The sequence below is a fragment of the Mustela putorius genome, unplaced genomic scaffold, assembly GCF_011764305.1.
Source record: "Mustela putorius furo isolate JIRA1106 unplaced genomic scaffold, ASM1176430v1.1 tig00003858_pilon_pilon_pilon, whole genome shotgun sequence".
NCBI classification, from domain to species: Eukaryota; Metazoa; Chordata; class Mammalia; order Carnivora; family Mustelidae; genus Mustela; species Mustela putorius.
Window position 1 is genome coordinate 49,767,014 of NW_025422010.1, and position 12,697 is coordinate 49,779,710.

At 44.4% G+C, this 12,697-nt stretch overlaps 1 protein-coding gene across 7 annotated transcripts in view; it reads left to right on the forward strand.

Annotated features, from left to right (window-relative positions):
* The window catches only part of NEDD4L (NEDD4 like E3 ubiquitin protein ligase), a 330,740-nt gene that overhangs the window by 194,166 nt on the left and 123,877 nt on the right, over nucleotides 1-12,697 (forward strand). The window contains exon 1 of one of the 7 annotated variants that reach the window (XM_004745554.3): nucleotides 85-3,065. The exons of 3 other annotated variants lie outside the window; for them this stretch is intronic. In XM_004745554.3, coding sequence (XP_004745611.1) covers nucleotides 1,956-3,065 — 1,110 coding nt within the window. In that variant the 5' untranslated portion in view covers nucleotides 85-1,955. Of the gene's footprint in view, nucleotides 1-84; nucleotides 3,066-12,697 lie in introns of those variants that run through there. 3 more of the 7 variants (XM_004745552.3, XM_045065671.1, XM_004745553.3) reach the window with 3 other exon arrangements.

Genomic DNA, 12,697 nt, shown 5'->3' on the forward strand with positions numbered 1-12,697 from the left:
ATGCCTCTGGTCAGATGTGTTGTAATTCATTATTTAATTTTCTTTTTACTAAGAGAAATTTGCTGTTTTAAAAAAAAAAAAAAATCTTTTTCCATTTTCATTACTGAAACCGTGGCTACTGTTGAGATGACCTCACCATGGAACCCAGACTAGAATTCCAAACCCAAAAGGGCTTTGACTGCAGACATAAGAAATCATGTGTGAGTGAATACACACTTCATCTGAAACATTGTGTTTTATGATACTAATAGGTAGCTTTGTCCCAGGTTACTTGCAGAGTTGGTGTGCGCCACCCCCCCACCACCACACTGAACACCCGCGGTGTTTGTTGCTGGATCAGGTCGTCATCCAGCTAGATGGTACACTACTATAGTGGTCCTTTGCAGTTCAAGCATGTCCACGTTCTAGCTTCCATTTCTCTCGTGGAGATCAGTTTTGGCATTTAACCCACAGGCCTTTGGAAAACAGGTTTGCACGAATGTAAACACGGGGTTAATCCTCCACACCCTCATTCTAGAGCTGTTGACAAAGTCATGCTTTGTGGATTTTAAAATAAACTTTTTGTCACTCTCTGCAGCTTTTGGTATTTTCCCCTCCCATTTTCTTTTTTTTTTTTTAACTCCCTCCTAAATACACTTCTTTGTTAAATCACTGATGTTTCTGGATCATGGAAAATAGTAAGCTTGAAGCCCACAGAATATATCCAACTTGACTACAGATCTGATGACAGGTCTTTGAATGTGGACCTTTATTACTTGGGTCCTTTTTTGGCCCTTCACAAAAATGGTAAGATTCCATGCTTGTGATAATATTGCTGACTCTCGCTGGAAAACAGTCAGCTCTGGGCAGCCTTCTTCCTGTATGGTATTTAAGTTAACTCACTATGAAAACCACATCACACCCTTCCTCAATTTTCCTTCCTTTTTTGGTGGGGATTTGGGGGGAGGGTTCTCCTGTCTGGCATATAGGAGACAATGTTTTCCCCAGCTGGGCTCCTTTTCTCTGGGACTTACATGTCTGACAGTCCTCTTATGAGTGAGATCGCCACACACACACACACACACACACACACACACACCCATTAAATGAAAAATACAGTAGTAGGAGGCAGACAGCTAACTGATGGTGTTGTAAGTTGTGCCTCCCTCCACTTAGCTATTTTGTTCCTTGTAGATCATGGTCTAATTATTTAGCATTAAAGGGGCACTCATTCTGTGGGGTGTGTAATCATATTTATAGTACCTTTTATTAGTTTGCATTCCGTCGTGGTAGTGTGGTGATATCATAAATAACAGAGAAACATAATATCCGATGCTTGTGAAAGGATTTTCTTACAGCCAGAGCATTTTTCCTTGTCCTTCGGTTTGCTAGGGGAGGTGGGGGAAATATGGTGTGTGCTCATGTGTTCAGTGCCCAGTGCCCGGTATTGGTTAGGGAGTCCGAGTGCTCTGCCTTTTCGGAAAGAACTGTCCCGTGAATTTGATGCCGTCTAGATTTATAGCGGCATGGCTTGGGCTGTGTTTGCTGCCTTAGTCAGCTGTGAGAGCTCCCTGCTGGGGCCACTCCTGTCTGATGGAAAAGCAGCAGCTGGGAAGGTGCTGTTTCAGGCTCTTGCTGTTTAAAAAAAAAAAAAAAAAAATGAGAGCGAGAGAGGGGGGAAAACTCCAGTAAGTCCACAAGCTGGCATTGGAGGGGGAGACCGTGGTCATGTGGTTCTGGCCATCCTACCCTCTGTCACAGTGCGGATGAGAGCTTTTTGCTCTTATCCAATCATGCCTGGAATGCCGCTTGCCACTTGGGTTATTTCTGCTATCTGTCGCTCTTGGTGCCGCAGTGCTAACGGTTTGGCAGATGGGACACTTTTTCTTGGAGTTTGTGTCTTCGGTTTTTGACTTCTGGCAGCGCCGGGCGTGTTGTTGCCGCTCGCCCTCTCCCTCCCTGCCCCCCTGGGCACCATGGCCCATCGGCTTCGGTTTCATTTTGGCTCAGGGCGCAGCAACACGGCCCCCGAGTCCGAGATCCTAGACCAGGAGAGGGAAGACGACTTTTTCATGGCATTCCACACGCTGCCGCGGAGGAGCGGCCCGCACCCCTGCGCCCAGCACGGCGCGGAGGCCGGCGGGGGCCTGCGGGAGGCGGTGGGTGCGCTCAAGCGCAGCACGTCCATGTTCATCCCGCAGCTCCTGGGCCCGCTCGACGCGCGGCCCACCCGCAGCTCGTCCGTGCAGATCTCGCTGCAGCGCAAGGCGGCCGACGGAGCCCCTGACCCTGGCGTGCCGCCCGAGGGCCCGGACGGCGATGCGGGCTCGGCGTCTCGTGCCAGTGGCCTGGAGCCCCCGGAACCCGAGACCCCCGGGAGTTCGCCCCCAAGGGCGGCCCGGGCTCCGGGCCCGCAGCTCAACGGCACGTGCGGCCGCCGAGCGCCTGGCTCCGCCGCCTGCGATGGCCGCGAGGAGGCTGAGCCGAGGGCCCCGCGGGGCCCCGAGGGGGGCGGGGGGCTGCGGATCCAGCACCGCGCCTCCAGCGCCGATGTGCGCCAGGTGAGGCTGACGCCCTTCGGGGCTGATGGCCAGAACAGCCCTTTGGCGCGGGAGCCCAGGCGCTGGTCCCTGCAGCACGTTCCGGATGCTTCTGGAAGCTCCGGGAAGCGCTGCTTCGTCTTCCAGTTGCAGCAGCCGCAACCAGGCGCTCCGGGGCCGGGCGGGGACTTCAACTTCGGTTTCACCGGCACCAAGGGGGACAGGCTGGTGAGGTACCCCCGCATCCGGCTGGAGAGGAGCACCTCGTACCCCACGCAGCCCCGTGCTGAGCGCGGGAGCCCCACGGAAGAGCGGGGCCACCCGGAGACGCCGCCTCGGGGCCGCAGGGGGGCTCCCGAAATCCACAGGACGAACTCGGTGGAAAGGACGCCACAGGGGCAGGGCTGCACGTTCAAGATCAGGCAAGATCAAAATGCCGGGCAGCAGCACTTCAGAATTCTCGTGACCCGCGGGCCGGACGAAGCCCCCCAGAATCCCGAGGAAAGTAACGCCAGCAGCCCTGGGTCCGTGGTGGCTGGCGCCCCGGTAAGTTGGCTGCGTTTGCGTGTGAGCGCCGGCTCCGAGGGGACTCAGTCAAGCCCAGAAAGCTGCTCCTGCAGGCTAATTAAAACAAACTTCATCCTCCTCCTCTCTGGGAATTTCCCTGCTTCGGGCCATTGTAACAAGGTCTGGCTGAGTTGTGGGACCATGATTTGTAGCCCGGTCTTTTGTAGAAGCCCATAAAACTGTTAGTCTTTAAGAAGACACCGTGTGTTTAGATCCTAAAAGTCAAATAAGTGTTTTGAAGAGCGATGTGATCCCTGCCCCCTCCTTGCCCCTTTCTGAATAAAAGAATTTTTAAAAACTTACTACTTTAAATGAATCTGCGCATGCCCCAACTTGTTGCCCTTCGAAATTCATTTAAAAACTGCTTGCATGTGTAGCCTGTGATACTGTTTCATTTAAAAATAACCAGTTCTCCTAAAGGTGAGACAATGTCACAAACTTGAGTCTAGTCTCTGAACAATTAAGTGTGCAGAAAGTTTGATCAGTTCTTCCTAATGGCCTTTTTTGCTTTGGAGGGTTGGCCCTTGTTATATAATTTATTGTCTTTGGGCTTTTGCCCCATTAAGTAATACTGAGCAAGAGTAGTCATGCTTGTGGGGACTTGTTCATGATGAGATTTCGGAGGTCGTGCAACCTAACACGGGCCACTTGAATATCTAACCTGGAGGTTGTATATAGAATAGTAAGTGTCCTGTCTCCAGCTGTGGAATCAGGCACCCTAAAGACAGATTTGGTCTTTCTTTCCTCCTGTGTTCTTACTCTCTCCCTTTGGTGAACGGGAGTACAGAAAGACAGCTGCTAATTTTACTAAGCAAATGATGACTCTGCAGCTTTCATGGTTTACAGTGGGATAAAAAGTTTTACCAGTTAACTTTCTTTTACCTAGTAATTACCATTCACTGAGTGCTGTCTAAACAGCTGACTCCTTATATTTTGAATTGGATTCCTCCCTCCCCCGCCTGCCCTGGATTTATTTGGTGACCTGTTTGATGATAAGATCGTGAAATATCGAGGCAACTTTCTGTTTGGGTTTTGGCTGTGTGCTGTGACTTTTCAAAGTGGATGACTGAGTATTACTGTGGAATTGGATCGTCTTTTATTGCCATGTGTTGAGAAATGTTTTTGGCTTACCACACGGCTCCATCATTGGTTTGCACCATTTGGAAGGTGTATTCAGATGCTCTGTGCAAATACAATTTTTCTTGGAGTTCTGTAAATGTTTCTTCTGCTTTCATTTCCATTCATCCTTTTATTATCTCTAACCCTTTTGTTAGGAAATGTCTGAGTGCTTTGTCTTGATTCTGAACCAGTATCATTTTTATATAATAGTACAAATTTCAGTAGCATTTTGATATCATAATAGTTCTGACCTTCACCCGAAGACAGTACATCACAACAGTTGTAGGCTTCACTGGGCAAGACAATTTCTTGTTGAACTTGGAGTACCTGCCAGTGGAAGTTTCATAAACAAAATGCCTTCCTAAAGGTTTGGTAACTACTCAGTGATATTACCAAAAACTGAAGTCATTTTGCAGTTCTGTGTCACAGACAGATGGGTTTATATAATTGAAGTCTCATTTGGCTTGAGATTTCTAATGCAATTAAGAAACAAATAGGATAACGAAAACTGATGTGTACTTAGATACAAGGGCTATTCTCTCTTGAAAGGACTGTGAGAGCCGAAAACATTTCTTTCCATTTTGGAAATTTAATGTCCAGAATAAAGAGCCTTTCTTGAAAATAGGTTCTCTGGTGCAAATTTCATAGGTGTAGTTCTCAACATGTGAATTTTTATACACCTGTGTATTTTTGTTCATAGACATAAATTTGTTGGTAAACAGCTTTTTTTTTTTTTTAAAGCAATAACTTTTTTTCTTTAAGAGGCAGAACTGAAACTCGTCACATCACAAAAACCGACTGCTCCATTCAACACTTTTCAAAGGGGCAGGGGTGTCAAGTCTAGGCAGCAGCTGCCCTGGCCTTATTTATCTTGAGGGAAAACATTCACTGGGGCGTCTCCAGTCTGGCTGCCACCAGGCTTTTTTGATGGTTCACATGTCTGCTGCTTTGGTCAGAAGGGTACATGAAAATTTAACTAAAATCTTTTGCAGCCTGGTTTCTAAATGCCATCAGAAACCTTTCTTGATTGGGCAAACCACTCAGACTTCCTTTACAAATGTGCGCCTGTTTCACATCTATCTTCTGCCTTGGACCTTATTACGGGGTTACCCTTTAGAGTAGTTTTCTGTGTTTCTGTCTCCCAGACATCCTGCCATGAATAAATCTCAGATGCAATGTGACTTCAGAAAAAAAAAAAAAAGTCGACCAGCTAGATTCCTGGGCAGGAGGACATGGAAACCTCCTTTGGTGATGCTTTTCCATCTGGTCTGGCCTCCCATTCAGGGAAGTAGAATTGGTTCTTGTGGTCATCCGCTGGGATATTTCAGAGGACTTTAGAAATGAGCAGTTCCGGGGCACCTGAGTGGCTCAGTGGGTTAAAGCCTCTGCCTTCGGCTCAGGTCCTGATCCCAGGGTCCTGGGATCGAGCCCCGCGTCGCGCTCTCTGCTCTGTGGGGAGCCTGCTTCCTCCTCTCCCTCTCTGCCTGCCTCTCTGCCTACTTGTGATCTCTGTCAAATAAATAAATAAAATCTTTAAAAAAAAAAAAAAAGAAAGAAATGAGCAGTTCCATTTGTGGTGTTATGGCCAGCCATTTAGTGAATGCCTTTTTTTCTGAGTTTTTGAGGTATCTGGTTTGGCTATGGACTGCTTCACTGTATTTGAGTTTTTCTCTTGAAGTCAGATCCCTCTTTCCCAGCCTCAGTGCCCCCTTGAAAACAGTCCCAGGCATAACCACTGCTAGGTTCTGTACTGTACAAGCTGAGTTTTCGTATCCCGTTAATGTTACCAAGTGTTGCAGGTCCACTGTGTATATAACATTACACTGGGTAGTTGGACGGTTTTCTGGCACTGTCTTCAGCTGCTGGCTAACAGGGTTTGTAATGTAAGCGGGGGAGGGAGGTGGGTGCAGGCAAAAACAGGTCGTCACCGACCCACCACATAGACCAGTGGGGAAGGGAGTATTTCTCCTTTCCTTCCAGCCTGGGTCCTCTGCATTTTCTCTGTGCCCTCTCAGTGGACATCAGTTTTGCAGAAGTAGAGGAATCATCTCTTGGGATTAAAAATTCATCTTATCAGACAACAAAAGAATACCCAAACTGTTTATATTTGGAGGGCATTTTAATTTGAATCTCTTTTAGAGATGATGATTTTACTGTACGGAAAAACTTTGACACCAGTACTAACTGGTGTCACTTTTTTACCCTAAAAAACAACTCTCTGAATATATGTATAAACCACCCCTTTGTTTTAAAAAAAAAAACCACACTAGCAGCAGTGTGATGAGTAAGAAAAAAGCTGCTCTTTCTTTCATTCACCGGGCTGGATTCTATAAACATTTTTTTCCCCTTGAATATAGTAATATTGGGGTCTTTTGAGAATACTCCAATGCTATGTAACAAAATTTCAGCTATTCTCATGGATACTTTGATTCGACGTCCCTCAGGGTTGACAATGACAGGAGTTTTTACAGAGTCTCTCTAGTACTTCAGCACTTGAAGTGCTGTTTCCCTTAGTCCTTGTAACTAACATCTGGTGGGAAGGCGTTGCCTCACTCAGCCTTCCTTGCTATCCTGAAAAATACTGCTGTTTTTTAATTTCTGATGAAATTGTCATTGGATGTGGGAACTAGCATATTCTATCACTTGGTATGTGCGTAATGGGAATTAAAAAAATATCTTTGAACAATTTAAAAGTCTGTGTAGCTAAAAAGTAGTTAAATGCTTCCAGTGATGTGGCATTTTTGCTGAAATTTTTGGAGATGGTACCTCCTGTTGGTGCTTTGCAGTGTAACAGAGAGAAGGGGGCAGCTTTGGAGACGCCCATGGGCAGCTTGCCAATTTACTGTGGGGAGCTAGAAGCCTTCTCTGTGATTACTCTTCTGTGAAAAATGAGGATAAAAATGTCCAGCTCCCTGGTTTTTGGTGAGGTTTAAATGAGGGAGGATATGTGGAAGTACCTGGTTAAGGTTAATGTTGGATTTGGTTTTCCTTCTTAACCAAATAGTCATAGTATACAAATCTTTCTTCCAGGAAGGTAATCAGGTTAACTCTGAACAATCAGGTTCGCATCAGCATCAGACATAGCAAGGATTTAAGGCATACCTGGAAATACTTAATAAATAGCTTTGATATTCTTGAGTCATGTCATCTATCCCAAGTCTGGCTGTTGGATAATAAGCATCACAAATACTACCACCACCTGTGGTGATGGGTCCCTAAAAAGACTCCAGTTCATTGGTGAATTATGGACTGCAGAAAGGGATCTTTAATTGCATCCGCTGTAGTGTATTTTCAAACTTTGAAACATCTGTTTCACACTTCATATTTTTGCCATATCATTTTGCTTTAACATTTCCATTGGTTACATTTTTTTCCTTACAGGTTGAGGCTCACAAGCAGCAATCTATTATCTGTACAACATCTCCAGGTTGTATGATTTGCAAATGAGGGTAGTGTTCAGGCCTTATCAGATTCTGCCTTTTGGAGGGTTTTCATAAATGCTGCAGCTGCTGCTCTTGGCTAAGTCTGGAGCCAGAGTTCCTAGGAATTGAAATTAATCCATAATTTTGTGACACATGTTAAGAAGAAAGTTGTTATCGCTACATAATAATTCATAATACCAGAAGAAATTGAATTCTCTTAAACTTTAGTAAATGTTGGGTGTCTATATAGTTGATTCAACACTTAAATAAACAGAATAGATTAAAAGAACAGGGAGTTAAGGCAGGCACTTAAAGGAGCAGATACAAAGTATCTGAACACTAGGTGTAGGGACCACAGGCAGTCTGAAGCAGAGGTTTTTGTTTGTATAATTGATGGTTTAGAACTGAGTCCAATCTAAATGTTAATGTATTGTACAACTTGAGATAACGAGGCACATCTTTAATAAAAATAAGCACATACTATTGCTGAGCACTATTACTGCCCTTAAGTATTTTGACCAGCCCCCCACCCCCAGCTCTTAAAGATAGTACCAGGACATTGCTGTAATGAGGAAAATGCAGGAAATGCACAGGGTTGAAACTATTGATCAGATGCACAAATACCAGAGTATCTTAAGTTTCCACTGTAATTGCCAAAAGAAGTTAGGGAAGCCTAGTCCCATCTAGTGGCTATTGAGAAGTTTAGTATCCTGTCTTGGGTCATTCACTTCCTTGATTCATACCAGGCAGCGTAGTAGAATAGAATTCATGCGCCGCCCAAGAGAGAACACCAAGACCATCTGCCTGCTGCGTACACCCAGCCCCAGCTCAAAGATTAAAAGGGCCTAAAAGGATAGAGTGTTGAAAACATTAGTTCTAAAATTTCAGGAAGTCTGTGGGTTTTTTTGTTTGTTTTTGTTTTCCCCGGGCAAATGGAGGTCATCGATTTTTAGCTTGACTCCTTAGGCATTGTGGGTGAATAACGTTCTCAATGGATGTTCGTTTTTGAACCTTGTTTATTCTGCTCCCAGCTTATTTGGGCGAACTGGAATACAGAGGACTATAAAAGAACAAGCGAAACAGGTGGCCTGAAAGGAAGTGGTTGATGTCCTGGCCGGTTTTGTGTTGTCCTGAGTTGACACTTCGGTGGTCTCTAGGCATCACCACGTTGTAACAGGAAGTTGAGCTTTCAGTATGGAGGATGGAGAGATTGAATTTCAAGAAGCCTGCTTTTTATACCCTGATCGTTTTAGAACCATGGGCTGTTGTCATACTTGGGAACAGAATGCCTAATGTGAAGGGAGTGGTCCTGAAATGAAATCAAAGTGTCAGAAATTGAGTTGGAAGGGGTCCTCTCTGCTTCAGATGGGCTGTGATCTCTATACCTTGTTCAGATACTTTGTATCTGCTCCTTTAAGTGCCTGCCTTAACTCCCTGTTCTTTGAAATCATTCTGTGTTTATTTTAGTGTTAAGTATTGTGCTAAATTTTGCTTAACAGTTAAGCAGAGAGGGAATGACCCCAGGGAGAAGAAACCAGCATTCCCCCCCTAGCAGATCTGCCCCTGGATTTTACACAGCCTTCTCTTGTGACTTAATTTTTATAGACGGGAGTGGGGAGTGAATCACGGGGCTTTTACACCCTGCATATAGTAACTCGGAGGAGTCTTCTTGCAACCTGTGCTCTTTCTTCCCATTGCTCACCTCTTGGGGTGGGGGGGAGTGTGTGGCTAGGACAGGGTAGGGATGGTACGAGGCGTATGACGTATTTGGTGATTCAGATAGTTTGATAGACACATGGTTTCTCTTTCTTACTCTCTTGAAGTCAGTCTAGAACTGATAGACCTTTAAAATATATTTAATGGCCCACATGTCATAACTCATTTCCTTGATTTTTTAAAGCTTCATAATCAATTGTATTTCTTGACCATTTTTTTTTCATACTCTCTCAAAATACACAATTAGATATTTGACTCTTGAGGGAGAAAAAAAGAACTGCTTTGTCCAGGTTTTTTGGGTTGAACAGAAAAGTTGAGTTGGAGCAGAAATACGGAAATGTGTCTGTCGAGCTCCAGCCGAGAAGCCCAGCACTTCTCCGAGCAGGGAACTTCTGGCTAAGAGTTTATTGCTCAACACACACCTCTCTCTAACTCTCCCGAGGAGTCCGGCCAGGTTGACCACTTCACACCAACAGCACAGCTCCACGGTTCTTCTGTATTCTGCTTGCGAGCAGAAATGCCTTCATCTTAGGATCAGTTCAGTATTTACGTACTTACTGTGTTTTACACCTGAAAAAGATACTAAGTTGTAATAAAACTCCAAACTTTTGATGCAGCTTTAGTATTTAAGTGGATCTTAGGGTAATAGAAACCATGTTTTTTTTTTAAATCCTGGTATAATATTCTACATTCTGCTAATTCAAATTAGTATGCATTATTAGGGTGCCTAGTTAATATTGTAGAGTAAAGGACAAAGCAGTAAAAACATTTTTATATAAACACAGTGTGCCTGAGAGCCTACCTCCATCCTCTGTTCAAATTATATTAGCAAGAGATATTCCTGTATTTTGTAATATGGCATTGTTCTCTCGCTAATGTATGCAGGAGTCCTTTTTATTTTTACTTATTTTTTTAAAGATTTTATATATTTATTAGAAAGATCACAGGCAGGCCAGTGGCAGAGGGAGAGGGAGAAGCAGGCTCCGAGCTGAGCAGGGAGCCCGATGTGGGGCTTGATTACAGGATTCTGGGATCATATCTTAGTGAAAGGCAGATGCTTAACCAGCTGAGCCACCTAGGCGCCCCACAGGAGTCTTTTTAAAATTCTATATGCATAAACTTACAGACTGTGAGAACTGCCGGACCAGTTCCTTTCAAGTTTAAAATAAGGAACTGAGCATTATTTTTGCAATGACAGAGAACATCTGTTCTGTCTCACAGGTGTGAAATGATTATTGTTTCATAAGACTGCATCTGTACCTCTGGTATGTGCACTGTACTTCTTGATGTTAGAAACGTGAAAGGTTGGGAATCCTGTTGCCTTGGAGCTTTCCAGGTGACACATGGGACAGTGGACCTGAGGGAAGCCAGCAGAAGCCTTGTGCATGCACCACACTTTGGGCTGATAGTCGGCGTAGGCGACGGGTGACCGGCTGTTGACTCACGGGATGGGACACTGTGGGTCATGGTGGACAAGAACGATGTCACAGAGGGGAAAGTCAGAACCAGTTCTAGAAAGATGACCAGGATTTGTCTCAGTGGATGGGTGGAAGGGACTTTGTTCGGAAGATGGAAGGTAGCAGTGACTGCCAGAGACGTGCTTGCTGTGTTTGCCTAGGAATTTCCTTGATCACGATCAGCAGCCTTTAACAGACTGGTTTTCGATGTGAAACGTTGTTGGAAGAATTTTGCAGTATAGTTATCAGAATGAATAATTCTTCTCTTTCCCATCAGACGTTGAGTTGAATGAAGTCCTTCCCTGCCTGTCTGTCTGTCTTCCACAGAGCTGTTCTGTAAGCACCTGCTTGGCCCAGCCCCAGGCCAAGGACAAAGAGATAGCAAGACAGTTCCTGCCCCGGAATAGTAGCAACGGGAATTACATTGGTGCCTGTAACCTTCAGTGTAATCTGTTGTAGGGCCATAACCCAAATAAAAATGAGTACGCTTGGTTTATAAGGTTTGCCTCTGTTAATTGTTTATGTATGTGCTGGAGATTTATCCTGAAGAAGGGCTAAAGGAATGAATATTCTCAGCCTTATTGGCCTTTCTTCCTCTTCAGAATGACACTTTAACATAAGAAAATGCTAGTCCTTATTCTACATTATGATATGGGAACTGGTACGTTAATTATATATAGTACATAGACTTAAATGCTCTGTGCATTTTTGAGTTAACAACACAAATCCAGAAAATAACCCCATTTCCACTATTCAAATTAACCATATTCACTTTCATGTGGATACGGTCATTACGTAAAATTAATCGTATTGATTGGGTCTAAAACCTAAATCAGGAACTAAAATAAGCTCAAGATTTATCTGAACCTAGATTTAACTAATTTTATACAAAATGTACCACATCATAGAATAAAGAGCAGTTAAAAAAGATCAGAGTGCCTGGGCGGCTTAGTCAGTTAAACGTCCCAACTCTTGATTTCAACTTAGGTCATGATCTCAGGGTCATGAGATGGAACCCCAAGTTGGGCTCTGCACTCAGTGGGGGTTCCACTTGAGAGTCTCCCCACCCCCACCCTCTTTTTCTCTCTCAAATAAGTGAATGAATGACTAGACCTCCCCCCCCCCTTTTAAGATTTTATTTATGTGAGGGAGAGGGAAAGAGATTATATGACCAGGGGAAGGGGCAGAAAGAGAGGGAGAAGCAGCTTCCTCACTGAGCAGAAAGCCCAGTATGGGGCTCAGTCCCAGGACCCTGAGATCATGACCTGAGCCCAAGTCAGATGCTTAACGCAGTGAACCACCCAGGTGCCCCATGAATAAATCTTCAAAACAAACAAAACAGAAATCCCATATCTGTGAAGGATCCCTCCTAACCTTGGAAGCAGAAAGGGGAATTGCAAAAAAAAAAAAAAAAAACAGACCCAGCTATATTAAAGTATCAAATTTCTGAACTATGAGAAATATTAAGTCAGGAAAACAACAGATGTTTTTTCTTAGCGTTTAATACGACTTTCTTGCATGGTATATCTTCTCCGTGTCTTTGGTGCTGCGTACATAATTTTGCTAAGAGATTAATGTTTGTGTTGTAAAAGCTCTAGTAAATACCAGAAAAGTAAGGAGGTTCCCCTTCTCCTGATTCCCCCACCTCTGGAAAGTAAGCACGTGCAGGTGAATCACGTGGAGGGATGAACAGTAGAGACCTAAAAGTCCATCCCCCCAAGATGCATCACTTTGTACCTCTCACATTACAAAAATGGTAAACTTTCTATGTAGAATTGGGAGACACTAGGTTTGCAAATAGTACATTCAAATTGCTGGCAGTAGTATTTGCGCATGTGACTTTAAAATGATTATTGTGCATTTATGCATTTAAAAATGATGACACAAGTTAACACGT